General features: G+C 41.2%; 1 protein-coding gene and 1 long non-coding RNA gene across 3 annotated transcripts in view; one reads left to right on the forward strand and one right to left on the reverse strand.

Annotated features, from left to right (window-relative positions):
• The window catches only part of LOC140261320 (uncharacterized), a 60652-nt gene that overhangs the window by 24316 nt on the left and 12525 nt on the right, over positions 1 to 23811 (forward strand). The gene's annotated exons all lie outside the window — the stretch shown is intronic.
• On the reverse strand, positions 86 to 22008 carry MMEL1 (membrane metalloendopeptidase like 1). 2 transcript variants are annotated; one of them, XM_072354563.1, is made up of 24 exons: positions 21953 to 22008; positions 21195 to 21249; positions 17700 to 17863; positions 15193 to 15252; positions 14419 to 14580; positions 13929 to 14009; positions 13424 to 13519; positions 13136 to 13254; positions 12410 to 12475; positions 10223 to 10357; positions 9807 to 9896; positions 9543 to 9679; positions 9251 to 9344; positions 8899 to 9027; positions 8519 to 8617; positions 7953 to 8036; positions 7581 to 7684; positions 6551 to 6609; positions 4648 to 4767; positions 4216 to 4349; positions 3516 to 3581; positions 1665 to 1760; positions 1491 to 1567; positions 86 to 1123 (listed from the first exon to the last, which is right to left on the reverse strand). In XM_072354563.1, exons 3-24 carry the CDS (start codon positions 17851 to 17853, stop codon positions 1024 to 1026), a joined length of 2262 nt encoding a protein of 753 aa, XP_072210664.1. In that variant the 5' UTR covers positions 17854 to 17863; positions 21195 to 21249; positions 21953 to 22008; the 3' UTR covers positions 86 to 1023. The 2 variants fall into 2 exon arrangements, with proteins under 2 accessions (XP_072210664.1, XP_072210663.1); XM_072354562.1 differs by lacking the exons at positions 21195 to 21249; positions 21953 to 22008 and adding an exon at positions 18000 to 18537.

Genomic DNA, 23811 nt, shown 5'->3' on the forward strand with positions numbered 1-23811 from the left:
ACTGAAGAAGATCACCCGGCTATTTCTATATCAAAATCCTTGCTGAATTGTTCATTGTGTTTTGTTTTTGTTTGTTTTTTTTTTTAATTAAAAATGATATTACATCTTTCAAATGTAAATACTGTAAAATAGACTATGGCAAAATGAAAAGGCACAGGATTAGAACAACTTGTTTCCACTTTCACATTTGCTATTTGCCCCAAAGTATTTTATACACTCCTACAAGAATAAACATCTTTTTAAATACATCTCTGAAGGAAGAGACCCCATGGTTTTATCTATAACAACAGATTTTGTATTCCTATGAATGTGACTTTCTATGTGGCAATATTCACTTTAAGGTCACATTACAGCGCTCTTTGGAGCAGAAGGACTCAAGTGCAATAGAAGAGTACAGCTTTGCATGAAGTCAGCAGCCTACAGGCATTGAACATACAGCTCACGTGGTAACATATTAAGACAAGTAGCAGTCTCTTACATCAAAGCAGTAATCAAAGTGCAAGTAGACAGGCAACATGAGAATTTAAACTAAATTGAACCTGAATTTGGGAAGAAAGCGCTAGAAACTGAATCAGAATACTAGAAAACAGTTCTGTGAAACACCTCCAACAGGTTTGCTGAGTCTCAGAAGGCGTCATTGTAAGACATATTAAAACCGTTGTTGCTTTCTGAAAAATAGATGTGCTGTCGCTTGTTGGTTTGTTGGGTTGTGTTTGTTTGTTTGTTTTAAGAGTTAGTCTTTGTAACCCTGATGTGGTTTCTTAGTAACAGTCAGGATGTCATTTCCAACAGTCGTTTCTGTTCCGGAGCGCACAGTTCAGCACAGCCCATCAGTCACTGAGATGCTTGCATACGTCCCAGTGGAACCATAAAAGCTCGAGTGCTGCAGTTTCCTTGATTCTCACTCCAGTAGCTGCACCATTAGCCTTGGCTGTGACTGAGTGGGAGAACATCAGGCACACAGTTGGCAAGAACTGTTCATTGTGTCACCAGAGTATGTCATTCTTGCCAGTAGTCCTTTGGTTACCACACTCTGCATCTGTCTGCAGGATGCATGGCGGTGCCTTTTTTACAGTGAAACACCTCTGAGAAGGCTTCAAAGTTCTGCAAAGATCCCATCACCCTGAACAAAGAGAAGAAACTTATTTATATGGGAACAGTGCATGGAGATAATTGCTCTGAAAAACAGAAAACTATGTTCACGATCTGACTGAGTCAGGGGACTCAGTTACAGTCTCAGAGCACCACACGCTTTAATTCTGCAAGAAGAACAAAGCTGACATGACTACTGAGAGGCTCGAACAACAATTCGCTATAGATTGGCAAATTCAGACTGAGCAGCATCCTGCAGGGGGAGAATTTCTCTGTTAGCCTGAATTTACCATGTCTATTAGCATGTAGCTGCTAGCCGTGTGTTGCTCTCTGGCTTTGCACTTCACTAGTGCAAAGGATTGAACCGAGTAATGCTATCAATTAGTAAATAAACCCACCTGTATTTCAGAGGGCTGTGAACATCTGTCTTTATTGACTGGCTAGCATATTCTGGTCTGTAGGAGCCACACCAGACCTACATAAGGAGAATGAATTAGTGGATCAGTATTAAAGGAAATGCAATTTGGGTCTCTCAACTGTAGGCTTGTCTGTGGGTTTCTGAGTGTTCTTACCTGGGCAAAGTTGAGGAAGAAAAGCTGCTTGTGGGACAGATTCAGTCCAGGCAATTTTGGTTCCTTCCCTTCCTGTTCCAGCCATTTTAAGTAAGCCTAGAAATTATCATGGATTCAATTCAGAGAAGCAACAGGACGGCCTATTCATCCACAATGGGTGTTCTGAGTGCTATGCTTACGTGAGAGATTTCAGAGTTGTGTGTGAACTCAGTATGTTTTCTGTTCTATGTTTTCCTCATTTTTGTCTTTGATACAAATAGTATGGCACAAGTCACTGTGGGTATTCTAATTAGACACATGAAGATAATTTGCAGTCATCTTTGGAGAAATCTTTGAACTGAAAACTGATCATAAACCAGGGAAAAAATAGCATTTTCTTACATGGAAGTTGAGTTCTAGGTTGGCAGTTGTTACTGGCGAGTGGACCTCTGCTGCAAGGAATGGTGTTCATTCCTTAAGGACACTTGGAGATCCATTCTGGATTAGTTTTACCCAGAGGTAGAACCTGCCACTCTGCCAGGCCATGTGTTTGCTATTGTGTCTCAGCAAGCAAGCATGGCACCACATAGCAGGTGCTTTCAGCTCAAGTGTGAGCTTACAGATGGATGTACATACTGGCTCAATAAGGCAACAGAGACAGAAAGACTGGGACTGCAGTTTGAGCTAAAATCATCAGCTTTTACATTAATTTTTCTGTAGGATTTTTTGTATCTCGAAAAGAAGTGTTAAGTCTTCTCTATACTTCTGTGCTGATGATTTCTGTGTCTTCAGGTAACTGCTTATAAAATAGCAGATAATAATCTTGCTTGATGTTAAATCCATTACCTCTTATTGTTACACATTAATTGGCCAATTTTCTTTTTTTAGGTATATTGACATAATGGAGACAAGTTAATGTGTCCTCATGCTGATTAATTTCAAATGTTCTATCACCTTATTCTTGTGGTTGCTGAGATAGTCCCAGAGCACACAGAATACAAAAGGTAGAACTGGAGGGTTCAAATGCATTCAGCAGCACAGAGCCTCAGACATTCTGCATACAGGACGTGTCACACCACGCTGCTCTTCCACATTTGTAACACATCTTAGAATCACGTTTATATTCACATTAGTGAAGTAATTACTTTCAATGGTATTCCTCAGATTCAGACTTTTTCAGTTTAGATTTCTCAAAATTCAGGATGTTCTTCTATAAACACCCTTAACCGTTACCATATTCACAACCGGAGAGTAAAAGTTTTACCCTGACATTTGCTGGGATTATTCTTAGAAAAGAACATTCCATGCTCACGGTTGAGCTCCACATGGAAAGAACCTTTGTGCCAATAAATACTGAGTTCCTATTCATAACGATAGTTTGTAAACCTAGAGGATTACGATGCTGGACTTCCCTGAGGCGAGGAGCTGCCTTCCCCTGTTGAAATGGACGATTTGCAGTGGTGTTTTTACAGATAGCAGCCTAAGCTGTATTGTGTAGAAATTAGTCTGCTGCCATGTCATCAGCTGCTTGTGGCTGTAGCTGCCATTTTCAGAACTGGGAGCTTTAGAAAACTGAGAGTCCTTCACCTTTTTTCTGCATAACATTGTGCCTATTTATGCACATAGCCCTTGTTTACCTGAAACTGCAGTATGCAGCATCAAGCATTGTGTTACATCAAAGTGTTAACAGTGCTCTCCTGGGTGCAAGAGTGCCAGCAATCCTACACTGGGTTTGGATCTGTTGGGACACAAACTTTATCAACAGGGTAATTACATGTTAATTGTCAATTTTTCTATGCTATAAAAAGCTTCCTGGATTTTTGAATTGCTGAATATCAGGTAAAAATAACTCAGAGCGTATTTGAAATTTACCTTATAAGCCTGTCGGACTCCTCCATTATCTGCAATATTTTCTCCTAACGTGCTTATTCCACTGACCTGTGAAAGAATAATCATTCCTTTACAGTAACCAGTAACCTAAGAACCACAAGCTGCAGCACAGCTGATGGTCATGTCTGGAACAGAAGGTAGTGGGGACCTTGTGATAGGACAAAGAAAGGAGAGCATGCAGATGAGGAATTAACAGGATAAGAGACATAGTTTAGAATAGAAGTTTGGTTAAGAATATAAAACAAACAGCCTTTGGGCTGGTACACCAGCAGGAATGGCAAGATACAGTAGCAAACATCAGATTTTCCCCCTTCCTGCAAAATACTCTTAATTGGATCAGGCAGCAAAAGCACACCTGGTCCCAGTTTACTGTTAGCCCAGCTTACAGAAGTGCTGCTGTTTTGCTAGTCTGTGCTTTTTCATTCATCCAAATTTTGGATAGAAATTTGCCCTTTTTATTGGTTTACTGAAGGCAGGCTTTAGAATAGAAGTAAATCTAAAACTAGGAGTTTTTAATTCACGAGGTGGTGGGAACTGCTGAATTCTTATCTCCAAACACTCTATTGCTGATTTGGAACCAAGTACTTGAGATGGCTGTTTTCAAACCTGCATCAGCCTGTTTCCCCTACATGTCCTAAAACAAAAGATCCTATATATGCCTGTTCCTGGCAGCTATACTTACATTTTGTCCTCCAGCCAGCTCCCACGTGTAGTTCCCATACTGGTGAACCATGCAGCGAGACTGCTCCTTGAAATGCATGGCTGAGAAATTGCTCCACCAGTCAAACATGTTTCCATCTTTATCAAAATTCCTACCTGTGTGAAAAACCCAATATGTTACTGGGTTACAGGATTGGGAGTGGGACTTTGTTCAAGACTGTTTTACAGTACGTTATAGAAAAGTAATAAAGTAAATTTATTTCATAAGTTTCTGTGGGGAGAAAAACGATTCCTGTATTTCAAGGCAGTGCTTGCTGCTCTTTTATCACAAAGAAGGAATGAGGGAAGAACGTGCACAGATTTCTTTTCACTTGTACGTGGATCCTTCAGTCACAGAAGTGTATCATCTTAATTTCTTACAACGCAATGAATACTTTCTGAGTTATCTACTCACCATTGTCGTCAAAGCCGTGAGTGATCTCATGCCCAATAACCATCCCAATCCCTCCAAAGTTCAGGGCCTGTGGTTGGTGTTTGCTGAAGAATGGAGGCTGTAGGATCCCAGCAGGAAACACTGCAAAGAGAGAGAGGGAGGTACTGGGAGCTGGATGGCTTTATGTCTGCACGCCTGGCAGACAAGTGGTTATTTGGTTTAAAGCTCAGGAGAGAATCTGAAATATAAGATGGTTAGAAACACACACCATTGTGCCTCCTCATGTGAATTTGCTTCCCTCTGGATAAATGGAGGGTGACAAGTTAATAAAGGTTTAATTTAGCACATTTCTTTTGAGAACCAAGCATCATTTACATTTCAGCTTTAGCCTCATTTGATCTATAACATACAATGCAGTGAGTGAAGAACAGGAAGTTTAGTAACTGTCTCCTGGAGATGGGTACAGTTTGTGTTTTAAAGTCATTTTATAGGGGAACTAATGGATGTTTTATTGCTTTATTTTGGGTGCAGAAAGGTGAGCAATCATACTGATTACCACCAAAAACACTCAGCATGTAAAACATGCAGAGCAGTAACTGCTGCAGACCTCCAAATGCACTCCATGTCAGTCGTGGGGGGCAGCAGGAGGCTGATCCTTCTTCAGTCTCTCTGAGAAAAGCCTTATATAGAATCAACGGGATTTAGTTTTCTTCCCATTTATGTAAAATGAAAGACATAAATGCTTCTAGAAGAATTAAGACTGAAAGCACTTAATTCTGGTAAGATATTTTCTAGTAATTGAAACGTTGTAACTATGTAACAGATACTTTGTTCAAAGACTCATGCCTTCAAAGATTCCATCCATGCAGTCCTGGGCAGAAGTACGTCGGACAAACTGCAGTAAGGAGGAAGCAGGAGACTGAAACTAGTGTGGAAAATCAGTTTCCACAAACTAGAGACAGGAAGAAATAGGTTTAACTAACATCTACACTGCTGGCAGCTGCTGTGCTTGGATTTTTGGCTTGTATATTCATCTACAAGTTAAGCCAACTTCCATGTTGTTTACAAGTTGTAGAGGAACCAGGTTTCTTTAAGACCTGAGTTCACTGCTGGGAAGGCCGGCTCACAGCTGATTACAGTCAGTATAAAACCAGTGTCAGTAAGTAGGGATGGTGTGGCCTGATGGTGAGTACATGTGCAGAACCATGGTGGCGTCTATTGGCAAGCTACAGAGGAATGCAAATGAACACGATGGAGTAGAAATTATTTGGTTCCTCTACTGTTTTGAGGTGCTCAGAGTTCAGCAAGGACTCTACAGTATCTCTGGGTTTAATGTGAACTTCTGGCCACCTGCACGTGCTCAGAGACGGAAATACATGGAACCAGACACATTCATCATGTCTTCTTACATCTGAGATCTTGGCTACTAGGAACAAGAGGGATCAGGCTAGCAATTCATCAGAATATCTCAGCTCTAGCATCCTGTAGGCAGAGGCAGGTTTCCTTAGCGTAGTATAGCTCTCAGCAAAATTATTTCTGTACCATCTGCACAGAGAGCAAACTGGAAGGCTGCCCTTATGTTTATCAGGAATGTGGAAACATGAGTAGAAACAGCCCAGAACACACTCTGAGCATTCCCTGGTCGCTGAAGCTGGCACTTGTATAGTAGCAGTTACTGTCTCAGGCTTTCAAACATAAGGCTGTTCCAATTACAGTATATGAACTATGCCTGCCAAGTAGGGGGGGTGGGGAGTTGAATATTCATCAACAAAGCTGCTGATTGAAAAGAACAGCCTGCCTACCTTGCCCTCAGCTTCCACAAAGGCTCAGGCAGGTTTGCCTCCAGACAGCAGTCTTGCACGCTTCTGAAGCAATAACTGGTTAACTAGTTCCATGCAGCTGTTTAGAACTGTTATTAACCTACCTATCTGGTTCCGATTGGGCGAATAGAATGCATTGACCACTGCAGCTCCAATTATCCATCTAAAAAGAAATGTTGCACACAAAATCAGTAGTGAATTTTTTAAACATTCTTTTTACAGAATTACTCTTTGTTCACAAACGTAGATTGCATTTAAGAGAAGGGTTGGGATAGGGAAGAAGGGTGCCACTGAATGCAATTGGAAAGAAATAATAGGAAACTTATTGGCATCTATCATCCAAAAGGGCACCAAATTAAAGTGAGAAATACATTTGCTGTTGGATGCTGAACAATGACTGTGGGGTGGAATGTGGTGGCTGTTTAGCAGGTCACTTTAACACTATCTGAGCTTAGGAGGAAATGAAAAGTATTACATTCATAACAAAATTAACATTCAGAAGACATTCGGAGCAGCAGAAGGCAGTTACTCAAAGTAGAAGTTAAGACCCAACTTATCTGTTGAAAAATTTTAATTAGAACTGAATAATCACAGTCACTGCAAACCTGGAATCAGATGTACCAATGTCTGCGTTTGGAGTCCACTGTTTCCTGGATAACGACTGTTAACTTAGAGAAGTAATTCTTGTTTGAAGTAAGCTTTTCTTGATAATTCTTACCCATCATTTGACAGTATTTTATCCTTTGTGTTTCTCCCCTTCCATCCCCCCTCCTCCTCTTCTACCTGACATAAACTTCTGGTCAGCCCACTTCAAGGCAGTAAGTCTGAAGCCATGAACTCTCGGCAAGTGTTCTGCAGCATCAGCCTAAGATGTTCCTCTTCCCACATCTTCTGTCCTCTCAGAGTCACTTGGTGCCCTGGTTGCTCTACCTGCCATTATCTTGACACTGCTACTTGTAAGCTGCTCTGAACTTTAAGTATTCCCTGCTTAAGCAAAGCAGACAATGTTCACATCCTCCAGGAGATGCAAACCTAAGCATTATTATTTATCTGAAGCATGAGTTAACACGATGACACCATTATTTCAGGACTTAGGATTATGTACCTGACATGTACATGTTCCTTGAAACTTACATGTCTTGGTCAACTCTTTCTCGAAGTTTTTTCAAGCTCTTTTGGGCTCCAGCTCTCAGGTTTTCTAGGATGTTCTCAAAGTAGTTGTGTTCACTGAAGTTTAGCTGAAGAAAGATATCTGGGTATTGGTAAGATGTGCTGAATGAGGAATTCTTTGTGCCACTGGATGCGGCTTCTAAAATATTTTGATTGCAAAGTATCACTTTGCATGCAAAGAGCTTTCCAAAATGTTTCATACAATCAAGTTGATATGCTTTCTCGTCACTTGGAAGTGATAGCTACTTAGGTGTAAGTACTCAATGTGGCAAGAAAGTAAGTGTAGGCTTTTATACAGAGGTGAGGTACTTACTGAGGTACATACAGTGTACTTACATTGGCATATTCCTGATCTAGCTTTTCATTCTGGTCTTCCAAAATATAATCTGGGTAGCCAATCTGTTCTTTAATTGCCAACGCCTAGAAGAAAAGAGTTTAACCTTTCTTGATTCAAATTCACTTCTGTTATTGCCTGCCTGTTTATGAGAACTGGGATGCAAATAGCTGAAAACATCCTATTGCCCGGTGAGACTCCAAACAAACAAAGAAAGCCAAACATGGAACATACAGTCTCCTCCTCTCCACGTGTGACCGACCACTATGGTAAATGTGCAGACCCTAAGCATTATTTGACAGGATTCAGTTTAACTTCTTTTTCTTTGTATTGCAACAGTGCCAATAGTTCTGAAGTCAATAATGTGGTTCACAAGATTCATTAAGGGAAATAAAAATATATGTAAGCAAATAAAGGGTAGAAAAAAGAAAAGGACAATGTCATAGTGTGGATAGTAAGTAACAGGATAACGGACATTAAACTTGGCTCATTTGGAAACAGTAATGCCGCAATATTCCAAATATTTCATGTTCATGGAAGCGTACTGAAGTTTCATGTTGTCTCTGACCTTCTCACGAGCTTTTGCTTTAGATGCCTCATCCATCCACTGTAACTCATCTAAGGTCTCAATGAACACTTCACGAATCTTATCTATTAAATCTTGGACCTAAAAGAGAGGCAGTTAAAAAACAAATCATTTACATGCTATTTTTTCCCCAAACACAATTAAGGTAATGAAGGGTTTCCAATTGAAAACTGATTTCCCAGGAATGTGTACAAAGCGTTTTGTACCTGGCATTTAAGAGAGAATCACAAATGAGTTCTTATGCTTTCAGACTCATGGCTGGTGGGTATCTTTACCAGATAAGATAGGCTGGGAGATCAGATGGAGGGGAATGCTCACTGTGGACACTGGATGTACAATAGTACAAAGGGGAAACTACATACCATCCTCTTGCTCTCACCAGCAAATGTCTCCCTGACATACATTGCTCCTACTGCATTCTCCATGTTGTTGTTGACGTAACTCACGCATTCTCTCCAACGGGCTTCTTCCAGTGTTGTCCCATAAAGTGCCTAGAATATAAAACACCACAGGATCAATTCTGCCAACACGTCTTTTATTAAAATTCCTCTGCCAAACTGCTGCCTGATGAGAAAGCTAACTTAAAGCAAAAGTTCCTGTTGTCCCTTTGTTTCATGATTACATGCTCTAACAATGTCTTTGTGTTGACTTGGTGAATGGGGGACTCTCTTCCTAAAGAGGCTGCAGAGCATAATACTGGCAGAGGGGAAATACCTTCCTGTAGCTGGCCCGAGCATCCTTGAAACGCCGACTCAGGCTGCTGACTCGATCAATTACCAGTCGCCAAATGAGGTAGTTCTGGATGGTGCTGTGTGGAAAGCAAAGCTGAGTTTAATCCCTTATAAAAAGTAACATTAGTGCAGACTGTCAGAGGAGAACAGTGATGCTGTATGATTCTCTTTTCTAAGAGAAGCTCTAGAAGAACTAGCAAGTGGGCCTAATAATTTGTTTCCACTGTATTTCTGTGACTATTGTCACAGAATTGTTCAAATTTCACTTTTTTTACCTTGCTGAGTACTTGGAGATAATTGCTTTCAGCTCTTGCAAATAGGGCATGCCATATACAACAACTTCTTCTTCTGGATCAACCTGAACACCTACTGAAGACATGACACCCTGGATGAAGAAGGTCCAGTTAAATTCCTAGGCAGAAAGGAGACACATACTCATGGTGTTAAGTGCCTTAGTAACTGTCCACACTTTCTACAGTCCATACCACTGAACACTGTAGTGTTGGTAGTAGAAGCAGCAGTCACTAGAGAACACTTACGTTCAATGCAAACTTTTCCTGTAGCTCTTTTAAGGTCATTTTGTTGTATAACAAGGTAACGTCGTGCCTTTCTTCTGCTGGGGTAGTTGCCTGAAGACATTCACAAAGTTATTACTGTAATCAACTGGCACAGATGTCAATGGCTGAAGTCACGTGAATGTGTGTGCACATATAGACATGTAACAAACAGTATGGCAAGGGTTAGAGCAGACATGATAGCAGCACATACAGTAGAGATAATTAGACACACAGAGGCTCTGATTTCTGGGCTGCTCATGGCACAGAAAGTTTCCTTCTCACCCCCCTCCTTTTTTTTTTCCTGGCCATGAGTTTTTTACTGCTGAAAAAATAGAGTGAGACTCTTCCTCCTTCCTCCTACCCAGACATCCAGAGAAGATCTTCACTGCTCTACTCACATTTGCAATATCTGTTTCAAGCTCCATAACCTTTGCCATCTCTTCTTGGACAAACAAATCATCTTTGGATATATTCATATCTTCTCGGATCATTTTAGCAATAGTGATCATGAACTGCAGGTAAGCTTCTCTTACCTGCACAGAAGAACGAAAAGGTTTACTGTTATTTCTCATTAAGCAAACAATTGTTATGTTAGCTTTTAGTCTGCTGTGGAAAAGTTGGGCTCAGTGGCACAGCTTTTACACTCCTAATTTTCTTTTAATTTTCCTTTTCCTTACCGTAACAGACATTACTGCAATCCTTCGGACCTCTGTTCATCCCGTAATACTTTGCAGAGCAGTTCCCAGTCTCAAAACACATAACAAAAGCAACTTTTTTTACATCCCTACGCAAGCTAACTCTGCAGTTTGGGGTTAGAATTTCAACCAGAGCAAAAAGAAAGCACTGTGCTTGCATTTGCACTATGGGGATTAGTGATTCCTACTTGCCAAAATACCGGGCTAAACATGGAAGGGTTTAGGTTCTCTGAAATTAATACCATAAATCCTCTAAACTCTGTTTTTACCGACTGAAAGAAAAGCTCTCTCGGATGGGTCCCAGTGATACCTTTGCTTTATTTGTAAGATAAAGCTATGGCTCTGAGTTACGCCTCAGAATGCACCTTGCAAAGAGATCTGGTTGCTGAGCACAGATCTATGATACAAAAAAAGCTTAATATTACCTATTATTGCATACTTTTCTTCCTCCACAGACCTCGGTAACCAGATAAATAAAATAGCTGTTGTGAAATCGAGTCCGGGCACTTACATGATAATGGTTTGTGTTTTTAGGCTGAGTGCTGAGGCCTTAATCAGGCTGGACTCCCACAGGCCTCAGTAAGAGTTGTGCCAAAAGATGCTGGACAACGCAGAGGGGGAGTTTGGGTCATCAGTTTGGCTCATTGTTTGTGGGAAGTGAGCTGTTAAATAGCAAATAAAAAGGGGTTGTCTCTCCTCTTTATTCATAAAAATTAAAAACACAGCCCTTTTTATTTAATTATTTTAAATGCTATTGGGTTTTCTTTTGTAAGTAAAGATAATCCATGTACTGTGCCTGATTTGCTACCCCCTACAAGGCGTTCCAAGTAGGATTTTTGAGCAGGGATGCATAAATATCCCTTTTATCGTAACTGCTACTACGTAGGTTAAACTAGTAGAACAGAATCCTGGTTCCAGCAGCTCCCAGCAAACTTTGAGCAGCTCTTTGTTGCTCCCAACACAGCCTTATGCAGATTATATGTTGTGTATTATGAGACAGATGAACAGAAGTTGGCAGTTTATAAAGGTGGCCAGAAGGTGTGGAAAAACAAGCTCACAAAAATTTCACAGGCATGTATTTTAGACCATATAATACATGGAAATCTATTCAGATGAAGCCATAAAGCTGAGCTTCCTCTTTTGTTTTAATTTTTATTTCTTTAAATCTTTCTTTACAGCCAAGAAATGCTGATTGTTCTCTCTCTACTCTCTTCAATTCATGCCAGGAAAATGAGTTTGATGTAAAGTTGCAAATCCTCACTGCCAGTATGACATAATTGATGATTAAAAAGTACAAAAGCATTATTTTGAGCTTGGGAACTGATAAATTAGTAAGCTGTTGCAAACACAGCCTGATAAGTATTCACAGGAACCTCACACTTCTGCCCTGAGCCTTGCAGCAGAAGAGCAGCTAGGATTTAGTCTCACAACTGCCATATATTTTTGGGGGAACACAAGGCGGGGAGGAAGGAAGCGGTAGCAGATTCTTACCAACTGAGTAATTATGTTAATTAATTAATATTGCTTTTGCCATTCCATGTAAAACTTTTGGTATTGTATGCTCAAATACAGAGGAATTGTCACTTTGGGTTGTATTGATAACCAAGTTTTCAGTACCTTCTATGATAGCAACCAGTGCCAGAGGTTTTAGAAGATACAAACAACATAGGTTCACATTTTTTACTGAAAGTTATCCTTTAAAATTAAAAACTGTTAAAAGTTATAAAACACAGATATATTTTGTTCACATAACCTTCTGATCGGTGTGAATTAGCCTCTTCTGTGGGTATTTAGACATTCGTTCTGTCCTTTTGTAAAGTTGATGAAACAGGAATACTTCATGATGTTACTTTAGAAGCACATAGTAAATAAATTACTAGGGGTACTTACCCTTTGGTAGTTGCCCCCATTAAAGTAGTAATCTCTGGATGGCATTCCTAAACTAGGTTGGTCAATCTGAAGGAGATGATACACATTTCTTTAGTTAGTGATGAGCAGGAACTGGTGCTGTCCAAAGGTGTCCTTGAAAGGCAACATCCCTAAGATGCTGCACATGCCATCCAGTGTTGGAATGGCCAACAATGAGCTATCACCAAACATTCAAGAACTTCAGCTCTCTAGAAACTGAGGTGAGATGAAAGGTACAACCTCTGTCTCTGAGTATCTAGGTGATGACAGGATGGATACTTAGCATGGGTTATTGAAAAAGGTCTTTAAGTAGTCACTGAGACAGAAAAATAAATGTAAGCAACTTAGAAAAGAAGCTGCTTGACTTGTGGGCTACACTTCATGCATGAACAGCCTCTGAAATGTATATATACCAACTTCTGAAATATGGTATCCTGCTATATAGTAAACGTCACAATCATTTTCTAAGTCACAAGAATTTTCAACCCTAATATGTTGTAAATGAGCAAAGGTCCATTGCTTTAACTGAAAAAGCAAATTATGCTACCGTGGAGTGCTTCCCAAAATGACTTTGAGATGTATCTGACATTTGAACCCTTACATAAATTTTGCCAGTTGTGTATACACACTGACTTCATAGAAAGCTGAAATAAGAAACATGTTATAATTCTAGTGCACATAAATAATTCCTTGCAATATTTTTCTTACATAGATGATATGTCTGCTGGAATCCCGGTCATCATTCCATACAAACATGTCAATGAGGACACGTTTGTTAAATCTGGAGTTCATTATGGAGAGTTTCTCTTCCATGCTCCAGCTTGGTTCTTGGAGATAAAAGGAAAAATACACATTATTTATTAATGTATCGATTTGAACAGGGCATATATGTATGTGCTGCATCCTACATTTCAGTCTTTGCTTCAGAAGGAAGAGTCAGGCTATCTGTCATGTTAGTGCAGTAAATTATTCTGCCTCTCTCAGGCACAGTATTACCTTTGGTGTTATTCCAGTCTGCAGAAGCCACTGGCCAATCTCCAACCATTGTTAAGACCTCTAGCAGAGGCAATGAATCTCGCTGCTCTATAAGACCTGAGAGAGGAGAAACAAATACTGTTTTGTTTTGGGGAGCTGGGAGGTAGGGTGAGGAAGAATGGAGGAAGAAGAAAAATAGATAATATTCCTTATAGCTTAAATCTGGAACTGAATCTATCATTGTAAAAAACAAGAGAGACCATGAAATCATCAGTCTCCTGCTTTAGTTTGATTGAATGGCTTTGGAAAGAATGAAATGAATTGCAGTTTTGCATTCAGAAGGAAAGGCTTTGCATGTTTGAGGATGGTGAGCAGCATCCATGCCATACACCACGGCATCTGTATCCATTTGGCTGAAGAATGATGTTTCAGACAAGGCTACAGAGATTACTCAGATATTGTCTGGACCTTTGTTCAGGTTGTACATTTGGTAGTGAACAAAGGAGCAAAACAAGTAGGGACTCACTCTCATTCATGCATGACTTGTAAAGTATCTTAGCTTTCTGAAACGCTTCTCTGTCCCCTTGATCTGAAGTCTCCAACACACCTGGGGAAAGAACCGTTGCCGTGAGATTTTTGCCCTGCAGGTCTTTGATCTTTTCATAGAAATCACTGAGAATTCAGGTCTGTGAAAAATACTTGTAACCTTAGGCTTCAATTACTGTTAAACTGGAGTGCTCTTTAAAGGAGCTATCAAAAGAACAAAGTGTCAGGGAGGACATGCACGCAGCTTGTCCATCTCCCTTTGAAGTTAGTACCAAATCACCTGTGGGCAATTTTTAGTGAGAACAGGATGTTACGACAAAATGGATGTTGTAAAAGATGGAGAGATGAAAGGACTGGAGATAAAAAAATCACAATCATGATCAACACTTTTCTCTGTCATGTACAATACATGGTGAGAGCTGAAACTAAACACAAGTGTGTAACCAAGGATAGAGAAGCCTCATTCCTACCTTTTAGGATGATCTCCAGCTCGTCTCTGAGGATGTCAAAAATGCTGTATCTGGAGCTAGTTTCTGGGATAACATGTCGGTTCAGCCAGCCCCCACAGGCATACTGGTAGAAATCCTTGCAAGGATCAGCTGTTGTGTCCATATTCTGAATGATTCTAGCAGCTACATATCAAAATTAGAGAGTTGAGTTCCATAAACTACCCAATAATCTCTGGGACTAACAGAGACTGCCACCAACACAATGACAGTAGGATCATTCTCCCACAGCTCATTGACTTACAAGCATGAGCACCTGCCTATGAAGTCAGTGTTTCCAGAGGGTAACTGAACATTCCTGTTGTGGTCTTACCTCTCTTAATTGCATATGATGGAGTTATACCAGTAAATGCTTGAAATGAATAGCCCTGTGTGTATAATCCATTCTCCTTGGCAGAATTAATTCTAAGGAGATTTCTGTGATACTTTGTAGGTATAGACTGTGTTAGTCAATTCATACAATTGTGGCTTAGGCCAGAGAACCATTGACCATAACAGAAATCTTCCTATACTACTTCCTTACCATGAAAATGAATAATGGAGAAATAACAGCACTTTTGATTTTTTTTTTGGTCCCAGTGTTTGCACATGGAGCTGTGTTTGAGGACAGCTGTAATTACTGCCTTTGGCAGAAATAGTTCTATTCCTTTAACGCTTATCCAGTCTTAAAGCCTGCCCAGATTGGGTAGACCACTTGTAAAGCATCTCTTCTACAATAATCATTATAAGAATCGTTACCTGCTGTAACACAACCAGGCGTGGTGCATATATTGCCTGAATTGGTACCATACTGAGTGCCTGTAGAGAAAGGAGTAAGAGAGCAGAGAGAATTAGATGGAGGTCACTACCAATGTTATGTTATCCACCAACAGTTCAGTCTCTGTGTCAGTAAAAGATATCAGACATCTCTTATCTGTGGATACACATGGAACATTTCTGTGCAAGAAGGACAACAGCATTCTCAGCAGTGAGTTTTAACACACCTGCTCATTGTCTCCATGGTAGAAATGTCTTGCAGTAGCTTCTAAAAGAGGGGGAAAAAACCCAAACAAGAAACAAATATGTGCCACTATTACATGAAATGAGCCTGTATCCCCATTCAGGCAGCATTCCAGTATCACTCTTGGATATATATGTCATTTCGCAGTGACTTTTGTGTTAGCTGCCACTTCTTTAAATTCTGCATCTCCTTTGACGAGGATGCCTCACTAATAACATTCATGGAGCCAAAGAGCCATCAGCAGTCTAGGAGATGAGCCAGATCTCAGCCATAACCTTTTCTTTTTGTGCCGGTGCTGAGCGTAGCTACTGCTTACAGTCAGCAGGCTCTTGCAAACTCATTATTTAAATGCACATTTATTCCATTAACAGCATAGGAAACGCAAGGGGCATGGCATGGCTTTTGGAAATCCAATCCCAGAACAAGGTGCTCCTTACTTCAAGGACTGCGTTTCTGTTTGTTTGTAAATGCTAACAGGTGCAGGAATAGGCCCTCAGCTCTAGCAGCCTGTGTGATAGGTGGGACTGGTGATAACCAGGAGGGATGCAAGCAGAAAGAAAATAAACAGCTGCAAATCTTACCTGAGAGGAACCTACAAACCTGTGTGCCAGAAGGTGAATAATGTATCAATTAAATGGATGATTTGAGTGGTCAGGACTGGCAATTAAATGAGAATTCGAATTGTTTGCAATTCATATCTGTTCAGAGAAGTCACTGATTGTGACTTGACAGCTACAATATGTGTTGAAATGTTCTTCAAACTGTAACTGCTACAAGTGATGAGATTTGGAGGTTGGTAAATATTTGTGGAACACAGCAGAGAGAGCTGTGAAAAGGCTGCCAAGATGGGTGTGTGGGTGGTGATGGAAAGATGTAATTGAGAACATGCTGTAGTCAGATTCAAAAACGAACGACTTCTCTTGTCTGCATCCCGTTCTTTGCTCACCCAAATATTACTCTGCTGTTCTTACTAAACTTTTTCTAGCTTAGTTAGGCAAGGATTTATGAGTATGAAGATATCAAAAATCCCCGCAGAGCTCCTAGATCTGTGGAACTGCTGTTGAGCTTCGGTCATTCTCTTTTTTGTTCATTTGTTTTATCTTGGTATGTAGATAAAAGAAGAACAAACTCTTAATGTTCCACGAACGAAATAGCAAAGAGGCCAAGCAGCACCTCAGTTCTGCTATTGTTTTGCACTCACGTTCTCCTCAGGAATGACTGAATCTGGGAAACATTTCAAATGAAAGCTTAATTGCTGATACAGGCCTGAAAAATATTTATATATTGGAATTCCTATCCCACAAACAAGCTTACTTTTTGTGTGTGTGCATATACTGGCTTTGTATACAGCACAGACTCTTCTCATGGCTCTGGATGTGAGACCAAGATTTGGACAAATATGAATGCCCGAGTTTTGATTTGCCTGGATCCAAGAAGCAATGAGTACAGCAGGTTTCTCATATATTTTATGCATCCAAGCAACAAAAATTCTTCATAGCTCAGTGTACTGATACAGAAATGCCTGCTGTAGGACTTAGCTTATGGGAGTTTTTCCTCCTCTCTTAAGCAGAATAAAAATGAACAACTTACTGCTGGGTGTTATGAATACCAAACGCTCAGGGATTTCATCCAGCATTGGAACAAATGCTGATAGCACTCAGTTGCTGGCAGTGAAGAAGTAAACAATAATAAAAGGCTTTTTTCTTGAATTATTACTCCCCCAAAATGGGGAGTTTCCCTGCTCTGCAATGAATACACTCAGGCAGAGCACATCAAATGTGCCTCGTTGTCAGGTTTCTGGCAAGTCATTCTCATAGAAGTCACTGAAGCACATTTCACCTGGAGCTCAAATTGCACGATGCAGTATTAAAGAAGTCTCTCTCCCCCTCCAGCAGAGCACTGACACTTATCTTACACTTTCATATTGTACTATAAAATATGGAAATGTAAAAACACACACACATAGGCAAACTTCCCCCCTAAAATAGTGCAGCATTTTTTGACCTTTGTCAGACAGATGATAAACTCGACAAAATGCACAAAATCACTTAAATCTTACTTCATATAATGAAATCAAATGCCACAATCCCCTCTCGGTGAGCTTCGAACAAGGCAGAGATGATAGCAAAGTCCCTCAGAGAGGTGAGCTCACCTTCTCTCTGTATTTTCGCTTTCATTTGGCTCTGCAGAAAAGACTTTACTGTTGTTTGCAGGGGAAAAGGACAATTATTCACAGGTTACTTACCTCTGCTGCTGGCATACAGGATTACCAGGGCGACTGCAGAGCAAGTCATGAGGAGCAGCAGGACAGCCAGCCCAATGGCCACGAAGCGCCAGGATTTCTTCCCAGATTTTGTTGATTTTTCCACAATATCCATCTGACTTTCTGATTTCCCCATTATCGTAACTCTAAATTATGGAGGGGACGGTAAGAGAGAATTAGCTGCACAGCTAAATCAGTATGGGGTGAAGGCATGACAAATCGGGGAGTAAAAGGAAGCAGAATAAAAGCAAAGATAGGTAAAGAAAACTTCCAGGTTATTACATGTATTTGTCCATTTGATTGTCCACAGATTTGCCAACCTCATTCTCCATTCTCCGTGCCTACCAGGTTGCCTGCAGTCAGGGCGTGCTGCTGGGGCTGTGCTGGGCTACGCCACCCAGACTCAGTGGTGCCGTGTCATCGCTCCAGGAGCCTGCTTTGGGAAGTGTGAGAAAGTCTCATGACTAGCAGTTGGGCAACTCCTTTCTCCCAAAAGGGGAAGGAGGGGAGAATCTGCCTCCTTCCACTCCTCGCTTTGAAAAGTATCTCGCCGTTTCCAATAATTTTCCTCTCTTCCTCTGTGGATGTGAGTGGCTCTGTTAGCAGCAGCAGAATCCAAATAGAGATCCTTCCAGATGCGAGTGTCTTTGAGCTGTGTCTGCCCTGTCCTTAGCAGAGATGGAGGCTTTGGAAAGGAGAAGGCTCCCACAGAGCGTGTCAGCTCCCGGGCATGCTGGAGCTCCTGACTCCCAGCTCCTCGGTCTTCTCAGAGCCATTCCCAAAGTTCTGAGCTCAGCCGTGTGCAGTTCCCAGCTTCAAGCCGACGCTCCTGAGCAGCAGGGGGAGGAGGGGTTGCATCACGCAGGCAGGCTGAGGGCTCTGTGCTCACAGCCTGCACGCTGCACCGCTGCTGCTCAGTTTCCTCCAGCTTTCCTGAAATGTGCCACCAGGTTACTTGGCTGCTGTGCTCAAAGGAGGAGTGAGGAGTCAGAGGTTGAAACCTACCGTAACCTTCTGGTTTCAGTGTAATACACAGCAACAGTTTGTGGAGTGGAAGCACACTGATTTCTACATAGGTGTGGGCAATGCGCAGAACTCCTTTTGTGCTTCCCCTTGAAAATCTAAAAGCTAACAGCTGGGTAAGACAGTAGAAGGATGGGTTTGTCATTTCCCTTCCCTTCATGCAATTATTTTCTAGAGCTGACTTTGTAATGGAGGGAGAACAGTTTGTTCTATTTGTCTCCTGTTTTGTGCGTGGAGCTACTGTAACTTATGCCAGAGTTAACTGTAGACTGTAAGGCTGGTACTCCTCAAGCTGAGATCTTCACCAGCACCCTCAGCTTTGAGTGCAGCCACAGGGAAGCACTGGGGGCAGAGCAGGGGCTTCTTTGTGGCAGTGCTGTTTACTGGGATGTGCAAACAGAGTGTTCCAAGAATATGAGCACAGCAGTGTTTCCGTGAATGGGGTAGGACACAATGAATGCCAGTTTCTTCTGCCAGGAGTTTGAGCCTCCTCTACCAGTCGGTGCTCTGCCTTAAAACCTCTCTGAGAACCTGCCTTTTCTTCAGAGTCATGTTAAGTTAGGCTTCTGTCAGCTCTTCTCATCCCTCCATCTGAAGAGGAATCCAAGAACTCAGTCTGAACAAACCCCACTGAGCTTGCAGATCCGGGCTGTCTGTATGTGAGAGCTAGTCACAGGAGTGAAGGTTGCTTAGAAGGACAGTTATTTAATTCTCGTGCCAGATGATCTATTATTTCTCTTTGTAGGGAGTCTAGCAAAAGAACCTTCTATGCACGTGAACCTTCTTTCTGGCTGTACAGTATTGTTGCCATGCGATGCAGCTGGCTCTGAGGAAGGTCTACATATTGCAGTAGACAAGTGCTTCACCAGATTTAATGCAGATACTTCTGTAACGAGGCTTTAAGTTACCAAAGGACACGAATTTTCCCATTTGGCAGCTGGAGAATCAAGATGCCAAGAACCCATGACCTTTGTGCCTACTGCTTTCTGTGGATTGTGATTAACGTGGGGTCTGAGAATGCCACGAGGGATTTTGATGTGTGAACCCTTGCCCCCCCATATAGCCAAAGGACAGAAAAATAACAAAGCAACATCTGTAATAAGTGATTCAAACAAGGCCTGAAGTGACTTAATTAAGGTCATACCTAAGCACCAAGGAAATAGATCTCTTATGTCCCCAGATAATTTGCAGATTCCCTCAAAACACCTTGTCCTGGTCATAACAAGAATACCACAGATGGTTTTTAATTTTCTTTTGGGAGGAGATGGGGACTATATCCAGCATTTTTTGTGTGTATCCGTCACGGTTTCACTTCTTTGTACAGCTGAGGAAAAGGTGTACCGTTTCCAATAGGAAATAGAAGGAACTTTGTGTGTTGCACTTCCTGGGCTGATCAGAACTTCAGCTTGGAAAGTCAGCAGTGACGAACACTTTGTATTCCTGTTACTTGTGCAGCTTAGCTCTGAAATAAATGACTTGTTATTTGTAAAGAAAATGTTTCCATTATCACTCCTCAAGCAGGAATCAGTGACAAATGGTTTAGGTAGTGCAGAGCCTGTTCTGGGGTAGGGAATGTAAAAACATGGAGGAAATGGATTAATAAGATTTCCATGTTCTGTCAGGTCCTATTCTAAATCATTTCGTTAAATCTTTTTCTGCTGTAAGCCTGCAGCTGGGTAAGCAATAGCAGTGCACCACCCAAAGCAGTCATCCAGAAGCTTGCAGTTATTGGAGAGAATGAAGGAGGTGCCTGATTAATGATATCATTTTCTATTGGGAAAAGATGTTTTTGCCACCTTAAGGCTCAAATTTGCACTGTTTTGGCAAACACAGCATATACTTCAGGTGTCTTAGGTATGTACACAGTGGTTTTTCAGGGCAGGTACAACCAAGTCAATGGGAAGGCATAAGACTGCCTGGAAGTGCTCCAAGCTTGCAGAAAATGTGCAGTATGACATGAAAAAACCAACTGCAGCCCAGTCCCCAGTGACTGAGCACAGTGCATGGCTCCAGGACAACCATGTCCTCGGGTTTAGAGAAGCAGGGATGCAGACTGCAGGGGATAATTCATTGTGTTCAGAATGATGAGACTGTCTTTGAAAGACAGCCTAACTCCATGATCTGTTAACTAGCAGGACATATATATAGCTATGTATATAAATTAATGACTGATGTTTTCTCCTAGCTGGTTGGATAACCAGGTGTGTGTAGTGTAAATAACCTCCCAGTAGATGCACATGCAAAACAGATCAGAATCAGTAAAACCTCAAAGTTTAGATTCTCTTTCAAAACTCTTCCTCATTCTCTCTCTAAAGACAAGACGTTTTGAACACCATCAAATATTATCAGCCAGCAGTGCTATGCTATTAGATATAAAGGAGTGGTTTCTGCAGTGCATTTCTAAATGCTTGCTCACTGCACAGAGCAGCTGGTAAAAAGGAGAAGATGTCTTACCTTTGTGTTGCAGGGAATATTTCTCAGCTCCAGAAGCAGGTGGTCGGTGTGCTCTCTGCAACAGAATCAGACGTTCACGTTTTCTAGCAGTCAGAAACAAATGCTTATTCTCATTACCAGCACTGATATCCTACCAGGGCTTCTCCTGAGGAATTGGCTTGCCCAGTACTGTGCCTACACCTCCCTCTCTTCCCTTGTACACTCCTTACACACAGGTTTGACTGCAGACTTATCAAGGAGAATTAACTCTTTGCACCATATTAAAAATCAGTTGATCTACACTGGAAAGCAGATGGTGCAGCAAACAGTACCACTGCTATCCTTAATGGAATAACACGATTTTCTAGCTTATTAGCACTTAGAAAAGTCTCTCCTATTACAGTAATTAATTCTTAGGAAAGTTCTCAGTTTAATTTGACATGCTGCTATTCTTTCCCAAGAGATTTTCAAGCATCTATGTCAGGAAGGCAAGAAGGCATTCTGCAAGACAGTGTCTGATTTTCCAGGGCTGAATATTGCAGTTGTGTTTCAGTGACACAACCTTCTATAACTCTATGTGCATGAATTAAGGGATGTGCTTTGTTTTGCTCCATGGGAAGATGGATTGCAAACACAATGATTTAAAATTATTTTAGTTGAAATTATTTCCAGATACAGGATGGCTATAAACATCAGCAGTAATGTTCACTAATGTGTACACCATCCGTAAGAGACAAACTGCAAGGTGCTTTTTGATGAATTGTTACACTTTTACTTACTTTCAGCAATAATATCCATGGCCTGAGGTGGTGCCCTGGATGCTTTCTTGTTCCCACTGAGGGCTGAAGCTCTGGATTTACTGGTGCCAGAGAGCTGTGCAAATGGACAAGGAAGTGTGCAACATCAGAGAGAACACAGGGCTGACCTCAGCTAGCATCACTGACTGGGGAATGGGTTTGTTGAGAATCCATTGCTCTTCTATAATAGCATGTCATCTTCAAAGTATTTTGTACCCAGAATTAAGAGATATAGACAAATATCTGAAAATAAAGTATTATCCCCATTTTACAGATGGAACAGTCACATAAAGAATCAAAGTCAAGGTTAGATTAATAGCTGCTTATGCCAGAGGAGCCATTGTGTCTTGTCTGGCAAAATAGAGAGCAAAGAATTTCACACAAATTAGTCCATCAAATCTATAATCTCTGAGCCTAAAATAAGGCCTCTAGAGCTGTCATAAAGATGCTGTGCCATCTTTAGATGTGTTGCCTCCGGGGCACCGATGGAAGCGTACATCATATTTCTGGTGTGAGGATCTCTGGAAATGTGAATGGTTCAGTGTTTGTAAGGTCAGAGCCTTCACCGGTGAAGTCTTACATGTATTGCTGTTTGTGTGTCATACAGTACAAGTAACAGCAACAAAATCAACTTAAGAAATCTTACTTGTAGGTGGGAACAGACTTAAGCATGTGCTTAAAAGGTGTGTGGAATCAGGTCTTGGATACAGCCCATTAAAAGTTAGAGTCAGGTCGAAGTTTCCTTGCTGGGAAGTGGTTTGAGTCTTCCCAGAATGACACAGTCTATTCTAAACTGTCAGTTCTATGGCATTTCCTTCTACATCTCTACTTACTGTGTAATTATATTGCAGTTCATCAGTCAGGTTTATTAGGAGGCTTAATTGGATCACATTAGCTGGCATTTTAGCTATCCAAAACAGTTGAGAATGCAATCAATTAAAACATCCAAACACATTAATGATGTAGACAGAGGGTAATTTATAGAGATGGCTAATTACCTGTTTTCTTCAGTAAGTAGGTTTTATTGCCCAGGATGCAGGAGAAGAAAAGAAATGGCACTGCAAAAATATTGTCGGTCAGGTTGCAAAAGAAAGCAAATGATGAAGTATAAATGTTTCTGTTGTTCAAACTGTATTAGAGGAACTCCACTGTTACCAGCAGGCAGATGTTCCCAATGCTGTAGTATTTTAACGTGATTTTTAGAGAATATACTGAGTGTATTACCAGGGTTTGAATGTCTTATAATACGACATCTGGGGTTTCTAAGCAATCAAGATGCTCCATAAAATGGTCATTTTAAACAGAAGATAATCATCAGTCTGTTTCTCATTTCATCCACTACTGATCTGGAGCTGAAGACGTGGCTCCCTTGTGAGTTCAGGGCCCTGCACACCGTGCTGTGACACTGCCTGGTGTGCTCCCTGCGTTGGAGCAGGAATACACAACACACAGTGCTGACCAGGAGATGGAAGTACAACTGAGGGGCGTAACAAAGTGCAGAGCAGGAATGTTGTGGAATCCTTATCATCCTGCTCACTCCAACACTCCCCCTGTGGCTTTAGTGCTCAATTTTCTCATTTACTGCAAGGCAGTTCAGGAATAAAACATTTAAACTTGTTATCAGATACTGTTCTTAATTTCCTTTCCAATCTGTGGGGAAATTCTTATGCAGCGAACATATGGATATGAAAATGATTGGGTTCAATGGTGAGACACTTAGACTCACTGCTAGTTTGGCTGGTTAGACTTGGCCGGTCCTCACCTCTTCTCAGCTGCTCACCACAGACAGTGATGCCGTCCTGCATTTGTCCTCTACCCCCCAGGCTCCAGAGCACTGTGCC

Source organism: Excalfactoria chinensis, chromosome 20 (assembly GCF_039878825.1).
Source record: "Excalfactoria chinensis isolate bCotChi1 chromosome 20, bCotChi1.hap2, whole genome shotgun sequence".
Taxonomy (NCBI): domain Eukaryota; kingdom Metazoa; phylum Chordata; class Aves; order Galliformes; family Phasianidae; genus Excalfactoria; species Excalfactoria chinensis.